Consider the following 22791-nt stretch of genomic DNA (forward strand, 5'->3'; position numbering starts at 1 on the left):
CAACAAATAGTAGTTGAATGATGGATTTTTCAAAAAGCGAGTGCAAAAGCATTTGCTTTGCGACTTCACATTGCATCGTGAAAGCTGATTGTTTTGGCAAGCTATATGACTAATTGTTCAGCTTTGTAACACACTATGTAAAATAATGTATAATACATGCAAGGTGTTTTGTAATTTACGCCCTTAATATATATTTTTGAAATCCTACTCAAACATATTTGCAAGTATTTCAGTGAGGAGGAAACAAAAGCACTACCGAAATTAAATCTGACAAATTGTACTTAAAGAAGAGACAGATGATTAAAAAAAACATCAAATTTTGTTTGATTTTAAGCTTGAAGGTGTTTCTAATAACAGCCTTTCAACTGTTCTGTTCTTCCGTGAAATCAAACAGTTTTAAACTCTCCTTCCTCAAAAGTGATCCTTCAAATTATATCGATTTAGCATAAATACTAATTCACAGCTCTTAATGAGCACATTTTTTTTCCACCTTCATTTTTGAAAAGGATTCTGACAACCTATATTTATGGACCTTGTTTACAGAATACTCAGCATATGCTTTTGTATCCTGCAATAGCCGCCTATAATAATATATCTCTCAGCATAAATACTAATTTGCTGCCTTGAATAAGATAATTTTTTTATATTTCATTTTGACAAGGATTCAATAAGTGTATGAGGTATCGATTATAGAGCACACTGCATGTTTTTTTACTTTTGAGTTCTGTAGTAGCGCGATAAGGTGAAGTCTATGAATTAGGAAAATCTAAGGCCATAAAATTTAAATGAAGACAAAACGTTTCCAAATCTTTATCAATCGTTGTGGAAGTCAGAATGAACAAAGAATGGATTAAAGTCATCATAATCCATTTTGTCTTGAGGGATTGTAATGCAATACCTATTTGATAGAAACCGCATTCACAGCGTTCTATACATATTTGTTTTTGCACGGATTTTAAGCCGTATCTAGGGCTATCATCACAAAACACTGTATATGATTGGAAAAAAAAGTAGTTAAAATTAATCAAAAATATTTTGAAATCCTAGCTATATTTATAAAAGTAATTAAGTAAATTATTAAAACATATTTTCACCTTAGTCTTACTGCTTCTTCTTTTGGTATGCTCAAAAATGTGGCTGTTTCTTTACGCAAAGAAGTTTTCAGCGGTTTATTCGGGTAAAACTTTTTTAAGTTTATGAAAGCTCCTGGACACAATAGAATTCTTTTTGCTCTTATACATATGTTGTGTTCAGTTATTACCTGCAACAAACAGAATATACTATAAAATACAGGGTTATTCATAATTTCCTCTGTTTATTACAACCTTATATTTACTACAACTGGCTTCAGTGGTACATGTTACTGCCATCTACCGGCAACTGCTTAAATTAAAACGTGAATACTTTCGGAATAATTTCATCTGTTCTTTTTTGCCATATTCGTCTTCGTTTTTTTACTATAACGCTTCGAAACCCCGGAGGGAATTATGAATAACCCTGTATAAATTTTTAATTAAAAATTCGGAGGAAAATAATTTGAATTGAAATAATGTTTAAACTAAGTTGACAGTTGAAATATATTACTATGTTAGTAAGTGGTTTTAGACACAGCTTGCTTTTGCCCTTAAATTATGGTTATCAATTATAGTTAGAGATATAAAATTATAGTTACTAAGTTACATTTGAATGAACCATCGGAAGTACATTTGTTGGTACATTTGAATGAACCATCGGAATTTAAATTTTTAGTGAATTATATATTTTTTCTTACAAATTTGAATTAATATTATTTACTTCATTTAAATTTTTTTGCTATGAGCAAATTTTGGTTACTTACTGATGTTTTCTAGACTTGTCTTTTTGTTGCTTAAAACATAAAGGGTTTATCTCTAAATTTAAGTATTTAACAAATTAAACAGACACATTCATTCACAATTTTCTAAGTTTCAAAACTATGAATATTTCAAAAAATTTAAGTATTTTAAGAAGTTTATCGTGACCCCCCATTTCGACTCTTTTCATAAATTGTACTAAATTATATCATTGCAAACTGAGCATATTCATTCATGAACGTATTTGCAAACTTATGTGCAGGAATGAAATGTACAAGTTTTAAGTCAGCATTATTTTTTTTTTATTGTTTGTACAGGGTGCAAAGCGAGCTCCCTGATACTCAAAATATAACTATTGATCTAAAGATCGAATTTTCAAGTTCTAGAACTCAATTTCAATGCTTTACTTTAAATATGGTTATTAATTTGTGCAGATGATATTTTAAGTTATCTAATCAGGCACAAAAACGTACTTTCTCGGAATAAGCATACATTTTTTTTAACAGATTCGGATGCTTGACCCTCAAAATATGGAGGGTAAACGTAATCTGGAAAATACGGTCTCAAAAGTTTGGTCAGGACAGCGGTCGAAAGTCTGTACCACTTAATTTTTATTATTTATTTTTACTTACTTATTTATTATTTTATACTGGGTGTAAATATATGTATAATGTCGAAATATATTATTATACTTCGAAATATAAAATTATGTATAATGTCGAAAATTTTAAATTGTAAAATTAAAAAAAATTACATGATTTTTAAAGAATGTAATTTTAAATGGCAAAATACAAAATTTTAGCATAATTGGTCAAATTATGCTAAAATTTTGAGTTAAAATTTTGAGTTCAAATTAATTTCTGAGTTATTAAATTTTAAAGTTGTATATTTAAAATTTGAATTCTCACGATCTATTCGGCCGATTTTGTTAAAATTTTAAATTTTGTGATAATGTAAAAATTTTTATACCTTACAATTTAAAAATTTTTCTTGACGATTATTAAATAAAATAATAAAAAGAGCAAATTTTTATTAAGAATTATGTTTTTCATAGAATTACCTGTGGGTAAACATATTTGTGTATGAGTTCGTAACTTAAAATATTGTCTGCAATAATTAATTAGCATATTTAAGGTGAGGTCCTCGAACCATTGAGATTGAGTCCTAGTACATTACAATCCGATCATTCGATCCAAAGTTGTTCAGGGTGTTTACTTTTGCTTCGCGTTTGTAATGAAACTAAATATAACTAAAATAATCATGTAACTGAATGTAAAACAATTAAGCAAAAGAAAAAAAAAGCATTTTAAACATATAAAGTTTTATCACATTTTACAATGAACAACACAAATAATGATAGGCAACGTATGAATTCATAAACACTACACGTTTTAATATTTGAATATATTAAAAAAATACTTCCTTTTTCTGATTTTGTTTACATTTTTGTGTTTACGTCAATAAACATGCAACGTCATTGACCTAAAGCAATAGAAAAACATTCTAACTAGCTCACTTTGAATATTTTATGCAAATGAATAAACAGAAAGGCAGATAGAAATCTACAAATATATTTGATGTCTAAAATGATAAGTTTTTATTATTGTTATTATTTTCAAGGTAAAACAACAAGAAATCGGAACTTAAATGCGAAAGCCATGCTAATAGTTATCCTTGATCAACTCTTGTTATCTAGTTTAATTCAAAACAGCTTTTGTTTTTATTATATAGCTTCTTGCAAATATCTTGATTATCGTTTGTGTCATTTGAATTTTTTTTAAAAATACTCTGCTTACTATAATGTCAGAGGATTTTTAGTCAGATCTATTTTCGTAAAGGATTATGGTGATAAATTTGAAAGTTTCATGGGCATTTTTAAAAATGAAACTTCCTTGTAAGAAATTAAAACTGCGGCTTAGGTAAGATTCTACTGCGAATGCGTAACGTATGTAAATAAATACAAAAAAATATTTTAATGACAAATTCAGAATTTTTATACTTATGTCTATAAATAAGTAAATATTTGAACTTGGCTTATGCAAACTATAATAAACTAAAAACAATTACTTTAAGAAAAAGATGCTTTTGATTTATTGCTTTCGTCAATCGTACTTACAAATATGAAATAAAATAGCTCTCACTATGATACAATTGCTATTAAAAGTGAACCTTGCAGATATGAATAATTTTAATTAAACATTAATGAGGTAAAATCACCAAAATTTTAAAATCATTCTTAAAATTAATTAATTTACATATTCTTAAAACTAATATTTTCTAACTACTCAAAAATAATTTGCTCTTCATATTTCTTAGCGAAAATGGTTAGTTGTCGTCACAAAAAGCATGACAAGAAAAAAAATTTCCGTGCAATTACTACACATAATTTTTTTCTATATTGTACCCTCTTCATAAAATTTTACGCTTCATAAATTTTTTTTCTATATTGTACCCTCTTCATAAAATTTTACGCTTCATAAAATGTTTTTCTATATTGTACCTTCTTCATAAAATTTTACGCTTCATAAAATTTTTTTCTATATTGTACCCTCTTCATAAAATTTTACGCTTCATAAATTTTTTTTCTGTATAGTACCCTCTTCATAAAATTTTTTTCTATATTGCACCCACTTCATAAAATTTTACGCTTCATAAAATTTTTTTCTATGAAGTACCCTTTTCATAAAATTTTTTAATTAAGAATTTGCAGGGCCCGATTGAAAGAAGAAGTAGGCTCAAGGCCTACGCGAATATGCACATATTAAATTGTCCCTATTCACCTTCTAATACCTATTAAACGGCTTTTATTATTTTAACCCCAAGAAAAAACAATTTCATTTAGAACTTCATTCTGAATTAGAACTATTGGTATATATTAATTTGATGAATTTAATAGTTATAGCTTATTAGAAAATTAAATTAAATAGAAGTAGTTTTAATATGCTTAAGCCTTTATCAAAGTTGGAGAGTAGAAAGGCATAATCTCTCAGTGGGTAAATGACTTTTATCCAACCTTTATTTGAAAAGAATATTTAAACCATGGTTACAAATTAAATAATTTCACATTTTAGCTACCTTTACTGATCTTTCGAAATACTCCACCTAAAAAAAAAGCTTTGATAGTGATAAATCTTACGCATTATTTGAATTTACTAAGGCCCACCAAGTAAAGCACTTATGAAATTATACTTCCATAACTGAAAATATACTTCCATAATTTTCATGGTATTGTACATCGGTGTTGGTATTGTACATATGTTATAAATATTTTTAATAACTTTGTAACTCATGAATGCATTATTTAAAGTGTTGACAAAATTCAATAAGCCTCCTTCACAGCAGTGGCGGATCCAGCGTGGTGGAGGGGGGTTGTCGTAGGAGTCATGACCCCCCCTCCAAATTGAAAAAAATAAAAATAATAATTTTTTTAACGGCTTACAAACGAAATAAAATATTTTAAAAATTATTTAAGGGGGCATATACACCTAAGTAGGTCGAAAAATCGATTTTTTTCCATCTAATTAAATACATGTTCTTCACTGTTTCAAGAATCATAATCCAAAAGATTAAAACGATATTCGTCAAAGTTTCATTGTAAACATTAAAGAATCTCTTAAATGCTTCCGTGAAAGTTGTCGAAACAGAATAGGAGTCATGCCCCCCCCCAAATTGAAAAAAATAAAAATAATAATTTTTTTATTAGTTTACAAACGAAATAAAATATTTTAAAAATTATTTAAGGGGGCATTTACACCTAAGTAGGTCGAAAAATCGATTTTTTTTCCATCTAATTAATTACATGTTCTTCACTGTTTCAAGAATCATAATCTAAAAGATTAAAACTATATTCGTCATAGTTTCATTGTAAACATTAAAGAATCTCTTAAATGCTTCCGTGAAAGTTGTCGAAGCAGAATTTCATCTTTAGGTGGCAAAATGGCAGCGTGACACAGAAGCAGGACTTGAAGTGAGAAATTGATTTGGATGTTGAAAAAATCATTGACAGATTTGCCGAAATTTCTAAGAAACGCATTACATTTATTATTTAAAGATGTTGAATACTTGAATTATTTATGTATTGTTCATTATGAAAAAAATAAATGAGAAGACTAGCATTAGAAACCCCAATTTTTTTTCAAAAAAAATATTTAAAAAATTTTTTTTTATAAAAATATTTATTGTGGGGGGGATCTGAGTCTATGAACCCCCCCCCCAGGAAAAATGTCTGAATCCGCCCCTGCTTCACAGTTCAGGGGAGTCGAATTTCAAAACATTTAGGGGAGTCGAATTTCAAAACATTTGTTCTAACAAATATACTTATAAGACCTTCTTAACCCTTAAAGTTAAATTTGTTTTACAATATTTTTACCTCGTGCAGTCCATTAACTGGCTCTCTAACTTCTTCGACAACGTCATCAATTATATGACATCCTTGCATTTTTGCGACTTTCTTCTGCGCAGCAACCATATTCCTCGGACTAATATAACCAGATCCCATATCATCAAAAAATATCGATGCATTTTCCTTTACTTTGAAAAACGGAAACCTAAGTAGAGAACACACGAGGACTAAAATCAGATTTATAAATTAGAAATTTAAATAAGCTTAGAAATTTACTCGATATTGAATAACTCAAAATCACGAATTCAATATTTTGCTAACTAATAAAATATTATAATATAATATGCACAAAAATTTATATTTTCCTATTGAATATATTTCACGGTTAAAACGTAGATTCGTTCTAAACAAAAAAGACCATTTGTTTGGCGAAGTATTTTGCCATTTTACCCTATATTCCATTATCATTTTACCTTACATTCGAAGCAAAATAGTTTTTTTCAAATTTAATTAAAACAAATTTTAAAATTTTATGAACAGATATAAATTATTTTAATTGTTCTAAAATTAGAAAATACCATTTCTACATGCTCTAAAAAATTGCATATCTGTTAAGCTATTAATCGTTTAATTTCCTCTAGCTTCACTTTTTGATAATTATCAATAGCTTTGTAATCTTAGTCTGTAAATGTAGGGTTAGTAGAAATTTCAGAACTTAGATTTTTTAAAGAAAAACAAAAATATGTCCAATAAAAATAATACTATCAACTTCATATGTCCATGTAAATACTATTATTATTAATGGTTAATAAACAAAATGAAGTTCAGTCTTAGAAAATGAAATTTTGGAGTCCTATAGCGTTATCCAGCGTAGGTTAAGCTACTTTCGCTGATTTTCTATTTGTTCTTAAATATTATCGTTTTAAATACAATATAAAGAAAAAGCAAAACTACTTTTAATAATAATTAATTATTATTTCTTAAATACAGTCGTTTAAAGAAACAATCTGAACATTGTATATTCTGATTGGAAGCATTAAAAAATATCATGGTAATTAATAATTATTATGAATTCGTAAATACAAACGTTTTAAAAAACTATCTGTACATTGGTTATATAGAAAAAGTATAAAGAATAATAAAACTGCCACACTAATTAATAATTATTCTGAATTACAATCGTTTTATGGAACATGCATTGCTAAATCAAAAACAAAGCATAAGAAAGTCTAAACAATTTGTAATTAAAAACAATTTTTATTATTTTAAATATCTTAAATTTAAAATTATATTAGTTAGTCATAATTTAGCAGAATTTTTTGTAATTGCATATTATTATTATTATAATTATCAAAAATATATCTATAGCGGCAAGACAAAAAAGTATTTTATATTTATATTGATTTTTTTAACTGTATTACTTAAAATAATTAAGTATTTCAGAAGTTTAAAAAAAAATTATTAAGTTGAAGAAAAGGAAATTTGCATATTTGCTGTTTAAATACTACCAATACATAAGATTTCCTAACCAATTGGTAGTAGAGCTAGAGGACATCCAAAACTTCGATGTCTGGACGCTTTTACCACGGTTTTCAAAACAGTTAGAGTGTTGAAATGGTAAAATCTGGTGGTAAAGCGAACTGAGTGGTGAAATGTTTCGGAGAAAGGCCTAGTCCTACCATGGATTGTTGTGCCAATGATGGTGGGACGAAAAAAACTTTACATTTTCATTGTTTGTTTGGAATTATGTTTTCGTCCGAGAGGGTAGAACCACTCGCTCTTGCTCTAGAAATAGTTAACAGGGAATAGTACAAGTAAGTTATGACAGTCAGAAAAGAAGCAGAGTTTACTAGAGGTTTCCATCTTGAATGGAACATTAACATTCAGCTCCTTGCCAATTCCTGTAAAGAAAACGTGTAGGAATATATTGCCAAAAATAAAGTGGCTGTTTAACAATGACCAGGAAACTCTCCGCATTTGAATCCCAAGGAGAATCTATGAATATTTGGATGTACGATCTCAAAAATGTATTCCAGTTTTAAAAAAATAGCTTCATAAGCACAGAGATCTTTGTTGTAGAAAGGAAAAATAGCGACTAGAGAAAGAAAATAATGACAGACAGGTTAACCAAACTGTTTAATCAAAATTAAATAACAGGTTTTCACCCAAACGGTTAATTTTTTCAATAACATTTGGTTTAACAAAGATTTTCTACTCCCAAAATGGAAATATATTTGTCAAATAAATAAATAAAATAGCCAGTATGGCAAAACTCTCCTGCATGTTTATAAGAGTGTCTGAGAAAACTCTTTGGATTTTGAAGCAAAAATTCACAAAAATGAATTTCATATTGAAAAAATATCCTCATGAGTTCAGTGGTTCAATTGAAGGGATAAACCACGGCTAGTTCCTGTTGTAGAAATGATAAACAACCATTAGGTCAACCCTTGTAGAGCCAATGTCAAAGTAAGGAGCTGAATTTAAAAGGGGGACATAGGAAAAATTAACTAAGAACAATATTTATAAATATTTTCTCTAAATTGCTGTTTTTCATCACAAACTCTTTGACTCAACTAACACGAGCTTGTCAATGTTTTACAAGATCTTGGGAATAAGTAAATGTAATTTTTGCACGACATATTGCGTATAAATTTTAGAGGAGTTTATATTATTGATATTTTTTAAAATTAGGTCATTAATTTTTTATTAGTGTAATATCTCACAACATACCTTCTGTAGAAAATATCTTTTGAAGATAGATCAACGCACTGAGTGCACCCAGGTGTGTTTTTGTCCAAAAGATGCCAAGTTTCATAATGGTGTTGGTCAAATATTAACATTGATCCGCATGGGTTGTAGAATTTGATATCTTGAATGAAAATGCAATGAATAAATAATAATAACAAATATCATTTTAAATATCATTTTCCTAAAAAAATTAGTTTTCCTTCGTTTGATAAAAAATTATAAAATGCGAAAAACAATGCTAAATAAATTTTTCTTAAATTTAGTTTTTAATAAAACATTAATACAGCAATGCATTAAGTAAAATTAGATATAAAACTGAGTCATGAATATTTTAGTATCAAAATGAAAGAAATTTGCAACTAAATTATTAATATCATATAAATTCAGGCTGTACAAGTTGTGCAAAGATGCGGAAAACCACATAGTATTTACAATTAACCGCTTAAACTGCAAGTAACCGCATGATTTTCATTTTTCCGTGAAATGTTTTCATTTCTTTGAACTTGTGTTCGTAATTTATTTTTCCTTTTCTTTCACCTTTATCTTCTTTTTCAATTTTAAGAATCCGATTACCAATGTATCCTTGACTTCATTAAATAACTTGTTATATCCCTGTTTCATTATTCGAAAAATGTATATATTTTTTTTATTTAAATTAAATTTTCCCCCAGTTTAATTTGTTTTCAATCTGCAACCAATCGACATTGGTTTTAAAATTTTATGCATTTTTGGCACATAATTTTAAAAATATTTCCGCATAATTGTACTCCACAAATGATGCACTGAAAAAACAATTTTAATACTAATCCTAATCATACTTATTATATTATTTTGATTATTGTGCAGCGATGGCTCAGGAGATAGAGAGCTCCCTCTCAATGAGGGGTATCAGGTTCGAATCTCAACGGAGGCCGGTTGGAGTGAATTATGCTCCTGGCTCACACTGACCACAGTGCTGACGAAAAATATTCTTAGTGATACCGAAAAGTGGGCTAATATTCCCATGCCGTCGTTCTAACCGTGTGAGGTTTTCGTGTTCTTTCTCTCCATGCAACGCAAATGCGGGTTAGTTTCATCCAATAGACCTCTACGAAGGCAAGTTTGTTCCAATGCTCTATTCAGGAGTTCCCTTGTCTTCTAAATTAGGTTCAAAATTACAGACTACTTAGAGTTGAACAATGGTTTCAAATAATTTCGATAGATAAAAAACAATTCGCTTATTCCATGTAAGAATATGAAATTTGATAATTTACTCAAAATTGGCTAAAAAAATTATTCGGGTATATTAATATCTGGTCTTATATCCTACGCCTCATACCGTATTATGCAGAGTATTTTAGATATAAATGATAATGTTGTATACTCGCTGGAGGACGGAAGTTTAAACTATTTTGTTCTCAAAATAGAAGTTTTCGTATTCGTGATTTCATCCAACCATTCAGCGATTTTATTTGGGTTCGATTTAGCTATTGCCCTTGCGGACTTTTCATTTAGCAGTGCTTTTATATATATATANTATATATATATATATATATATATAGTTCAGGTGGGTAGTGTGCATATGTGTGCTGATAAATTTATGCACTTTTTGTTGATTAAATTATAATTTACATTTATAATAATTTTCTCACTGATTTTCGCCAGCTGCTTTAATGCGCGTTGTTAATTAGAGATTTAGTGCGCTAAATTATTTTTTAAATATGCGTTGTGTTCAAATATATGTGATCAATCAAAGTTTGTATCGATTTATAATTTCTTGATACTCGATTATATTGCTGTACTTAATTATTACCTGATAATTTCTCGATTTCTCGAAATCTGCTAATGGACTCTCTATTTAAAGTTTGATATGCTTCACAAGTTTCATTTGCGTGAACAATTCTTCCTTCATCGTAGTGAGCTCCAAAGATTTCACGATTTTTGAACTCTTCTTCCTTAATTAATGAAAAAATTTAATTCATTTATAATACAATATAAATGCGAAACTTTCATTTATAATAAATGTGTCACTTACAATGTATTATGAAATACCGGCATTCTGTAAAATTCTTGGTGTTCTTAGGCAAGGTGTGAGACATGAGAATTATTATAATATATTTATAGCTAAGTCATTGTACATAATACCTGCAAGTTTCTTATTAGTCATTCTATACAATGGGCAGTGTGTCGTTCAATAATTGATCGTTCAATTCTTTGCGCATTTAGTTATTCTACAGAATTCCTAAGCGATGTGTGAAATATTAATCATGCCATACGATGCCTGCCGATTTTAGGCATTCTATACTATGAACATGTATTTAATAGAATGCCGTGTTGTTAACAGATGGTAACAGACACAGCGGAATATCATAATAATTATTTATTACAGTTATGAATAAATTTTGAAAATATTCCTCTATAACTCATTTTTCTTTAACCAAATGTCAAATCCCTGATGGTTAGCATATACTTTTACTTTTCCGGTCGTTTCAAAATTTCTCAATATACTACAATAAACAGTGCGCCAAGAAAAAAGGACAAAAACGGACTACCTTGAATAATTTTAATCTAATGATTTGATTTTATATTTTGTAACCGTCGTTGATCAGCCGACCCTAGTTTTTGGTTTTATAACTACTAATGTTCTACTCCGTAGCCCTGTAGTTTTGAACCAATCAAGAAGACAAGGAAACTCCTGGATAGAATATTGGGAGAAATTTGCCTTCGTGGAGGACTTTTCGATGGAACTAACCCGCATTTACATGGAGAGGAAGACTAAGAGAACCTCCCACGGGTAGCCTTACGGCAAGGGGACTCTAACCCGTGATCCGTCTACCACTGAGGATATTTCACTGTGGTCGGTGCAAGCCGGATGCGGAATTCGTATCGACTGGGATTCGAACCCGTATTTCCCCATATCTCGAGATCTTCTTAAGCAAATTAAAACAATTTTGCGCACAATTATAAAATTCGCTTATCAAAAGACAAATCCATGTGAAGAAATAATTTTTAATAAATATTTTTCAATCATTTTATTTGACAATAGTCGACAAAATTTTGAATTGTAAAGCATACACTGTTTCACAACATTTCAAAGTATGTAATTTTACATGGCAATATAGATTGCCAATTTGAACGAAATCGGTTAAATACTTCCTGAGAAATCTAATTTTAAATATATGGTATTTTTAAAATTCGATTTCTTAGGAACTATTCAACCAGTTTCGCTCAAATTTCGCATATTGCCATATAAATTTACATAATTTAAAATAGTATGAAAAATTGTATACCTTACTAGTCAAAATTTTTTTCACCTTTTATTAAAAAAAATAATAAATATTTATTAAAATTTATTTTTGCATTCAATTTTAATTAGATAAACGAAATTTACAATTGTGTGCAAATTTTTTCAATTTGCTTAATAATTCTGCGAGATATGGCGAACTACTCAAAAAGTAAAAGTATCATTATGGAGTCCAAACTTTGGAGCACTCTCCTGACGAAACTATTCGGATCATATTTCTCAAAATGCGGCTACCCCCCATATTTTTGCGGTCAGAAATCAGAATTCGGCGAAAAAACGGTACGTTTCTTCAGAGAAAGTACGTTTTTGTGTCTGATTTTGTAACTTAAAATATTGTCTGCACTAATTAATTAGCATATTTGAGGTCACCCCCATTACATTAAGATTGATCCAAATATTAAATTAAATTTTATTCAGGGTAGTCCGCTTTTTATTTTGCGCACTGCACATTTGCCTGTTTTTAATTTTTTTTTCAATTTAATTTTTGATTGGGTGATCGTGAAAAGTTTTCTGAATGTAATTTAAGAAAAACAAACACAATTGTTAAAAATTTAGAAAAAACAACAACAGACAAATGAATAATACTGCACTACCTTGCTGATTGCAGAAGTGCATTAGTACACGTATGAATAACACGCAAAAAGTTTTTGTGTGAAAATTAAATTAAGATGATTAAAAGCGCATTTAAAATTGCCCTCCTCCATCTACTCTCTTTTGATAGTTGAGTTCTGACAGGAGGTCTTTTAATCGCTTATGCCAATTTGTAACTGATAAGAAATTCAGTACAGAATATTTAGGCATGAAATACATGTTTACTAAACTTGAATGCAAGATTAACAAAACTAAATGCATGATCAATAAAATTAAGGACATGATTAATAGAATTAAATGCATGATTCACAAAATTTACTGTATGATTGACAAAACTAACTGCATGATTAACAAAATAAAATGCATGATTAACAAAATTAAATTCATGCTTAACAATAAAAGGTATGATTAAAAATTAGAATGCATGTTTAGCAAAATTAACTGCATGAATAACAAAAATAAAAGCATGATTAACAAAATTAAATGCGTGATTATCAAAATTAAATTCATGATTAACAGAATAAAAGGTATGATTAAAAATTGCAATGCATGTTTAACAAAATTAACTGCATGAATAACAAAATTAAAAGCATGATTAACAAAATTAAATGTATGATTAGCAAAATTAAATTCATGATTAACAGAATAAAAGGTATGATTAAAATTTGCAATGCATGTTTAGCAAAATTAACTGCATGAATAACAAAAATAAAAGCATGATTAACAAAATTAAATGCGTGATTAATAAAATTCAAACGCACTGAATATTCTACTTACCGTAGGTTCTTCAGGTCCTATCAAACAAACTTTTAGTGTGGGATTAACGGATGCATGTCTAGCCGCAGCGCTGCCAAACATACCAGCACCAACAATGCACAAATCATATTCAATTGCAGAACCGTGTATGCACATCTATATGCGAGAAAAAATTATAGTGCTTTATTTTACATAAAAAGAGTTAATAAAAAAATGATTACTTCGTTTAAAAAGAATTACTTTTATTTTTGAGGCAAGTTTAAAATGAATATCAATGTAAAATTTTAAGAATTATTTAGTTTCTTTTACGTTAATCAGTAACTTAAATCCGCATATCTTTATCGGTTCTATATCTTACAGTTTTATCTTTGGAAAGAAATAGATTGTGACATAGTTGTATTTGAACATCATACTTCTAAACAGCTAAATTCAGAAATTCTGGTATTGGTTAAAAATAATTTTATGGGCAATATACTTGTTTATATATTATTTCCTTGATTGATCGACTTCCTTCCAAAATATAGTTCTAATTTTGTTCTGAATAATTTTCGAAAATAAAGTTTGATTGTTGGTTTTTAAATATCTACATAGGAATGCGAGTAAAATAACATAATGGAATACTTATTTTTATTATGCCAAATATGCAATTATCTAGTATGATAAACACTTTTTTAATTGGTTTAATGAGAAACGATTTTTTTTGTTTTGCAAAAGAATGATGAGATAAATTTTTGTGAAATTATACTGATTAGTAAGAGTTTTATTTTTATTCCATCTCATAAATAATTTTAAACCTGAACTCATTTTTATCTCGTTTTTGATTTATATCGCTATTAATGGATGGTGAAGTAGTTTACTTTTATTTCCGCAATTACAATTTTGCATATAAAAATACACTTCTTGACTAAAAACGTTATGGAAATCTATGAATGGATTATTGTTTACATAATTTATTTATTTATACCATAAAACCTCGCTATAACAAGATTGACGTATTATGGAATTCTGTAATTGCGAAAATGTTTCATAAATACTAGCCTTCCACAATGGAAAGACTTTCTTTTATTTTTTTTATGTATCTTTTTAGAGGGAAATGCTTTTTTTCTATTAAAGTTAAGAATACTAGAGCAAAAAGAACAAAATAGAAGATAACAATTTATTTTTGGTATCAATAATTTCACCTGATTTCCTTCCTACAATCTTAACTCTCTCTGTTTGTAAAGCAAACATGTGAGGGCGATCAACTGCTTAGTTAACACTTTTTCCTTACAGAGTAAAAAATTTTCTACTGTTATTTAAAAAAAAAAAAAAAAATTAGCCCGTTTTTGTTGACTACGCATTTCTTGACAGAGCATCCAGAGCTACTGAAAACAATATTCGGTGGCATCAATGATGCGTAGAGTTTATCTGCGAACTTTTAATATTTTATACTGCTATTTTCAAATTAAATATGGTATTTATGAAGAAAATCTCGTTATAACGGCCATTCCACTTGCTATAGCGGATTGTCGTATTAACGGACTCTAGTGGTATATGGAACATGGTTTAAGTATTATTAGGGTACCAATCCTTTTTTAATGGAGAAATGCATTGGTGGGGGTCACACTAAATTCAGATAATAACCTAACTATTCCTCAGTATGCTAAGAATAATATTAAAAGATAATATAATAATTAAGAGACAAGGTATATGTTTTCAAATATGTATATGTATAATATTTTCGAATTAAAACGTAATTTAAAATCAGCACATTTTTTCTTCTTTAATCAAATTAATTTAAAAACTAGTTTTTAATCTTCACTGTGGTAAATCAATTTCATTATTTATTTTCATACATAATATAATAATAGTTTCAGAACGTTGAACTATAATATGGTGCGAGCCTTAATAAGGGGTAAAATTGAACTATGTTTCTGCTCTTATTGTATATAAGGTTTACGATAATAAGTTCAAATTATCAATATTTTTAGATAAAACACAACGGTATTATGGTCCAGAAATTTAATGTTATAATATATAGGATTTTTTTTTTTTAAGTTGATTGAAATTTTCAGGAAAGAGACTTTTTAATTATTGTTCAGTTTTACAATCAATGTTTAGTTGGAAAGTGGGTGACCTTACATTGATAATTCGAAGGTCACGAGTCGTCCATACCTGATGTAACAGCAATTATTCTTTTTTAATACAGTTTTTTTAAGGTATACATTTAATAAGATTATTGGTTATTCAAATTTACATTAAGAAATATTTATTTTTCACTTCATTAGAATATTACACTATAAGTAAAAAAACAATTAGCAATGAATTTTGGTTATTTTAAATACTATTAAAAAATTTAGGGAATGAAATTATTTTTGAAGCAAATATTTCTTGCCCGCATTAACATGTTCTGAGTTTAAATCATCATAAGTTTTCTGAAAATTACGGAATAAAAATCGCAATTGAGTTACAAATGTAACATGTAGTCTTTACTTACAAGCCAATCCAACTTTCATTATAAGTTAGAAAATTCTTTGATGAGTAATTTAATGCCTTTAAATTCATTTTTCATTTTAAATAAACTTAGATGAAGACTGTTAACAATATCTATTTACTGTCTTAGGCAATATGTGAAACGCAGAACAATACCTCTGCACTAAAAAGCAAAGAATTCTCGTCGCTTCTCACTCTTAAAGCGGTGAAACTATCGGATATTTTTTTTTTAAAAAAGCGTGAAATTATGCGCATTTTTAAGGAAGTTTTAAATGTTTCTTATATAAAAATATGATAGACTCGATCATTCATTTTTGAGTTAGTTCATGTCAATATTAAGTAAGACTTTTAAAAAAAGCTGCGTGACTTTCAGGAGAAATTTGATTTTTTTACTTTTAAATTTTGTGTACTTTTAAAATTCAAGATGGGCAATTTTCAGTTTCGTTTTGTTTGAACTTGAATTAGTTTCAAAATTGTTTAGTTTTAAAGCTTTTTCATGAAATTCATACAATCCCGAACGATTTGCAAAAGAAAGCTTGTTTTAGGAAGAAAGTTTGGCAAAAGCATTTGCTTTGACTTAAAAAAATATGGAATTATTTCAAATAGGGTACTTGATGCTAATATTTTTGTAAACCAGTCAAGAGAAATTTTTAAAATTCTATCGTAGCTTTTTTGTTTAAGTAAGTTGTTTTGCTCGCATGGCAAGGTGGTAATCTCTTGAACTAGCAGAGAGGAAACAGACTTGTCTAATGTACTTTAAAATAAAGCATAAAAGAAATAAAGGTGTTGGGTAAAAAGGTAAAAATGGGAATGAGGTGATTGGAGCAAGTGTAGCAAGCGAAGTTCACGAAGCGTATAGCTTATTTTATGATGTCTACGAAGATTTTATAATGTCTACATAGATATAATATAAGCTAGGATTATAAGATGTATAGGTAACATTAATTTTCAAACTATTTTATTTCAAAGTTGAAATTATTTTAAGTTTCTACCCGGCCTAATTTAATTTTACAATAATTATATTAGACGTAGAATTATAGTCTTTTACAGTCACCATTTTGGAATATTAACAATGCGTCTTAAATTACTTTTCTTAAACTCTTTCTTTAATTGGTTAAGGAGAAATTAAATAAGGAATTCGTATTTTTTTACGAAAAATGCACCCTAATGCCTTGATTTTTTGCTGCTTCACCCGTAATTTGTGCTATTGATGCTATAAAGTTGAAGTGAGTGATTAAAGCAAGCTTAGTTTTCGAAAGGAATTTAAAAAAGTCTTACGAGCGTTAGTGAAAATGGGACGAGGCCTCTAAAATAATTAAAATGAAGTATGAAAATTATGAATTAAGTATAATAGCAGGGTTAGGAAGCAAAACTAAGACGAAAGAGTCTCCCTTTTATATATATATACATTTTTTTGATGCTCTATTAGCATATTTTGGTGTTTTTTTAACGATAAAAAAACACTCTAACAATTACTAAAAAATCAGTTTGATTATCGGAAAAATATTTGTATTAAAACTTAAAACCAAAAAATTTTTTAAAATTTTTTTTTATTCATCTTAAAAAATTTATCAATAATTGATTTTGTAAATTAAAGAAATTTCAACGATAGACAACTATTTTTATTGATCTAAATACCTGTAAATAAGTGCAAATTTTCATAATTATTGTTTCGAAGTGAGCAGTGTTTGGAAGATTTTATTCTTAATGCAGAGAAAGACGCCAATGTTTCATGCTATATTTCATAACTATGAATTATTAAAATGCCAAAATTATATTTTTCATTTATTTTGTCCTAATTTAATGCCAAATAATGAAAAAAAGTATGAAAAATATATTTAATAAACATTCTGCGTCAAGAAGTTAAGAAATAAAATAAAATCCATAAACATGGTTTAAGTACACTTCTGGAAAATTTTGGTAATATAGTACAAAGTTTGAAGAAATATTGGAAGTATATTAGTATGAGATTTAGTTAATAAAGAATCATTTATGTGATATTCATGAAAATTTTTGATTTTACATGTAAGTAAATGAAAGTCTTGAAAAATGGTGCATCATAAACTTGGACAAAGAAAAGCACCAATATTCATTTAGTTCTCCAAACATTGTGTAAAAGGAAAACTTCTGCTAAGTTTTGGAAATTGAAGGAGATTAAGTAATGTTTAGGCAGTATATACTTACACACATAATTCTTTTACGCAAATAAATATTTTAGCTGTATATTACAAAAAAAAAGGAAAAAAGACGAAGTCAAATCTGCTCTAAAAACTAAAATATACAAAAAATGTCGGATATTTTAAAATTTTTTTAACATTTCCACGAACAATTCAAGATTATACATAACGAAGTCATTGTATTGTCAAAGTAGACTTTGTTTCGCAAACAATAGGTGTTCTAGACATACAAATATTCAAACTGAACTTAAAAATGAAGTAAGTACTTATGTCCAATTCAAGTTCATCATAAGATAAATTTGTACTTATAGAAATATTGTAAATCAAAAAAATTACGTCACATACAAATAATTAAGCATTTACCTTTTTAACATTTGCCGTGTCTTATGATCAGATATTTAAGTTCTAAACTAAAGATAAGCCTAAACTAAACACTGAAGCCACTACGATTAACTTCTGAAGATTTTATTCAACTAGTTTTGTTTTTGGTATTTTACGTCTGTTTTCATTTTATCAGTACGTGATAGATTTTTAAAACATAAAAGGTAGCAAGTATATGATTTGCATATTGGCCTTCAAAAGCATTATACATATTATAATCGGCCTTGGAATTCTATCAATTTTCAAGGTTATGTATTTTTTTTATATTATCTTTATCTTATAGTAAAAGTTTTTCTTAAATTTTCGAAGTATAACCTTAGAAAAACGATTATGTATAATTATTTGAATGGCTGCTGTAAAGCGAGAAGAAGAACTTCCGTACTTAGGACTCTTAAAAATATCTAAATTTTTTTAAACTTCATTTGATGGTTTTTTTGTCTAAGGATCCAAGAACATTCTTTAGATGAAATAGATAATGATTATTACAAACATGGGTTTCTGAATAATAATGAAGCAAAAACAGAATACTTAGGAATGAATCAAATGATTCTTAAAAATCTAGATTTAATATATTTATAAAGATTTATTTAGATTAATATTTATAAAGATTTAATATATTTAATACATTTATACAGATTTATTTTTTGATAATTATTATGATTATTGAGAATATTAAGTGAATAGATTTGAGCTCTACAGTTATTGATGTTGCAGATTTCCTAGAACAATTTTAGGAGTTTAGATTTAATAATTTTTTTTTTCAATTCTTGGAGCTTGCATTTTAATCCAAAGTCATTTGTGTATATATATATATATATATATAAATATANTATATATATATATATATATATATATACACAGAGAGAGAGATAAGCATAGTTTTATAAGTAATAGTTTTATAGATATATATATTTTTAATTCCTTTCTTATTTCCATTAAAAGAATTTTTAAGTTAATATTGTTAGAGGTAACAGCAAACATAGTTATCTGAATATGGTTATATTACTCATAAGGAATAGCAGTTAGGTTTCAGAATTATATAAGGGAATTTCAGATAACTGTGGAGATTTTCAATTTAAATTTTTTTTCGCATTTATCTTAGATATGTAGTTTTAATTTAAGTTAAGATTTAATAATTTATTAATTCTTTGTTTTTTATTTATAACTTAATATAATAATCATACCGTGTCAATATTGGAATGAATGGAATGAAAAAAAAGCGAAATTCTATTACAATAAAATATAAAATATTGTTTCATACTCACTGTAAATATAACATCATAAATTAGTCTATCAAGAAACAATTTTATTCATAAGTATTAAAATTTTAGTTATTCAATTTCATGTTCAAACTTCCTCCGTGGGCTCTTATTTGAATATTAGGAGACTAAATTATAGTGTATACTATTGATTTCATACTATTTCGAACAAATTGCGTATCTACATAATATTAAATGGAAATGCATTGGGGTTATTTATAATTGAAAAGTTCTTGAAAGAAGGGTGCTTAAAATTATGACAATTTTTAACAAGAGGGAGGAAGGTGTACCAACCCAGATAGCAGAAATTGTCACAACGACGTCATAAAAGTCAAAAACGGTCACAGCACTCACAGTTGTGATCGTTTCGAATCGTCCCAAGAAGGTCATAATGTGACTTTAATGTTACTCTGTTTTGTGATATCTTATAAAAGTCTCCATGACTATTTATTGTGACATTTCACTTGGTAGTCACATATATATTTTACTGGGACTAAAGTCACCTAGAAACTTTGTTGCAACTTCTATCACTTTAAGTCACATGAAACCATTTCACGACTTGTCTTTCTAAAGTTGGGGTATATTTTGCGACTTGTTGCAATAAAGTTAGACCAGTTACTTGTCATGGTGGGACGAAACTTTGACATATTTACGCCTCAAATAGGTCACTGTGTGACAAAGATATGACATATTCACGTTTCAACAGGGTCACAGTGTGACAAAATTGTGGCATTTACGTCTCAACAGGGTCACATTGTGACTAAGTTGCGACGTGAATATGTCACATCTTTGTCGCACGGTGATTTCACTGTAACAATTATCTGTCTCATTGTGGTCTCGTGTTGATGTCTGGGTAACGTCAAAATTTGGCATTCCCAAAGGTGGACATAGTAACCTTCAAAAACTCACGTATCGACATCGCAGAGGTCACATGTGACTTCAAAAGTGAGTCTCCGTCACTGTCGTATTTTTGTTGCTATCCGGTAACATTGCTATCTGAGAGGAAGTATGACATCACACATTTTGTTAAAAATTGAAACATTTAAAATCAGAAGATTAAATATTTTTATATAATTAGTTTATAAACTTTTTCGTCAAAATGAGTACATAGCTGACCATTATTGTTGTTAGGTTAACAAATGTCTTTAAGCCATATAGTTAAAGGCCCAGCTGCCTGCATGGGGGTCAGGGATATGACCTCATTTCAGAAAGATCTCGTGTTCGAATCCCGATCAGAAGCATGGATGTTCTTTCATTCTCCTCTGTGTCTGTTTTTCTTATTGTAAGTAAGCACACCGAATATGATGATCCCTGAAAGAGTGGTCAACTCATATGCCCTTTTGATACGCGAATGGCGAATGTCAAAATGAGGGCCGGCATTGGAGGGAAAATACAGTTAAAATATAGTTAGTTATTGGAAAAAAATATAGTTAAAATATAGTAACTTCTGATGCCCGAATGATGAATGTCAATATACGGTTTGGCTTTGGAAAAAAAATATCATTAAAGTTTAAAAATAAAATTTTTAATATGATTTACAACATGTCTTTTCAATTAGAATTTCAAATATATAGTTTTATNTATGAGTGTCTGTCTAGATGCGTTCCATCTCCCTGTAACGTATATGTTACGGTGAATGACCGAAGTCTCGAAAATGTCGACATTCACCGGTGAATGTCAACATTCACGTAGTCGCTTTGTGTATGTCCGAAATATTTGCTAAATACCCTTATTTCTGACTCTCCCCGGTGATTGTCAACAATCACATAATCGCTTTGGTGAATGTCTGAAATATTTGTTATATCCAATTTTATATTAATTTAATCGTTAATATTATTATATTTATTTGATAAATTTTTATTTATTCTATATTTTAGTACTTACTGACGATAGATTAGAAGAAACATCAGTGTTTGGAGTCTCGGGCAAATATATACTGGGCAGTGGCACTTAACCTTAAAAAAACATCAGTGTAGGGTATACCGGGTAAATGTATATCGGGTAGTGGCACTTTACCTTAAAAAAACATCAGTGTAGGGTTAAAATATCGAATAAATGTAATTATATCCACGAATAAATTCATATCAAATCGAATGTATGTATATCGGGCAGTGGCACTTTACCTTAAAAAAACATCAGTGTAGGGTTAAAATATCGAATAAATGTAATTATATCCACTAATAAATTCATATAAAATCGAATGTAATAAATATTTCGGACATTCACCAAAGCATATTTGTGATTGTCGACATGCACCGGTGAGGGTCCGAATGTACAAGAATGTAATGAAATATTCGATCTTTCACCGACGTGCAGCTAAACAGCTAAAATAATAAAAAAATTTTAAGGCCATCTATAATTATAAAAAGAAATTTTCTACGAAAATTTTAATTGAAAGAAAATTTTAAATTTAAAATTAAAAAAAAATTTTGTTCCCCTTTTTTTAAAGAAAAAAAGTAGAAAGAAGTTATTTAAATTATTAAAATGAACTACTTTAAATATTTAAAAGAAGTAATAAAAACACAACATAATAAAAAATTATGGTAACAACTATATAATATAAGCAAATAATTATGATAAAGAAATGTTATTCTAAATGCTTGCAGAGTATTTTGTAAAAGACTTACCTTCCACGATTTTTCGAAACGTTACCACAATTTAATTTGCATAAGGAAGATTCAAAATATAATTGAAAAATAATCCTTTTCTGTATTGAAATTGGAAAGCGAATATTTTAACAGCTGCCAAAATCAATGAAATTAGCAATTACCTTGTTTCTGGGGATGCTTTGATGTTAACTCTCTCTCTATATCGAAATCAGATTTCAGCAGAAAGCGAACTCAATTTCACAATTTGGAATTGTAGACAACTTTCACAATTCGGATAAATATTCTAATTGAAGAGAAGTGGTGCAAGGAAAATTACCACTCGAAATCGACTCTCCTTTAGT

General features: G+C 28.3%; 1 protein-coding gene across 4 annotated transcripts in view; it reads right to left on the reverse strand.

Annotated features, from left to right (window-relative positions):
- Positions 1-22791, reverse strand: part of LOC107449057 (putative sarcosine oxidase) — a 31786-nt gene extending 8995 nt beyond the window's left edge. The window contains exons 1-6 of one of the 4 annotated variants that reach the window (XM_071184534.1): positions 22612-22791; positions 13574-13708; positions 10715-10856; positions 8905-9043; positions 6202-6379; positions 1095-1261 (exon numbers count right to left, since the gene is read on the reverse strand). In XM_071184534.1, the coding sequence (XP_071040635.1) occupies positions 1095-1261; positions 6202-6379; positions 8905-9043; positions 10715-10856; positions 13574-13708 (761 nt within the window). In that variant the 5' untranslated portion in view covers positions 22612-22791. The other 3 variants (XM_071184533.1, XM_071184535.1, XM_071184532.1) reach the window with 3 other exon arrangements.

This window comes from Parasteatoda tepidariorum, chromosome 8 (assembly GCF_043381705.1).
Source record: "Parasteatoda tepidariorum isolate YZ-2023 chromosome 8, CAS_Ptep_4.0, whole genome shotgun sequence".
Lineage (NCBI taxonomy): Eukaryota > Metazoa > Arthropoda > Arachnida > Araneae > Theridiidae > Parasteatoda > Parasteatoda tepidariorum.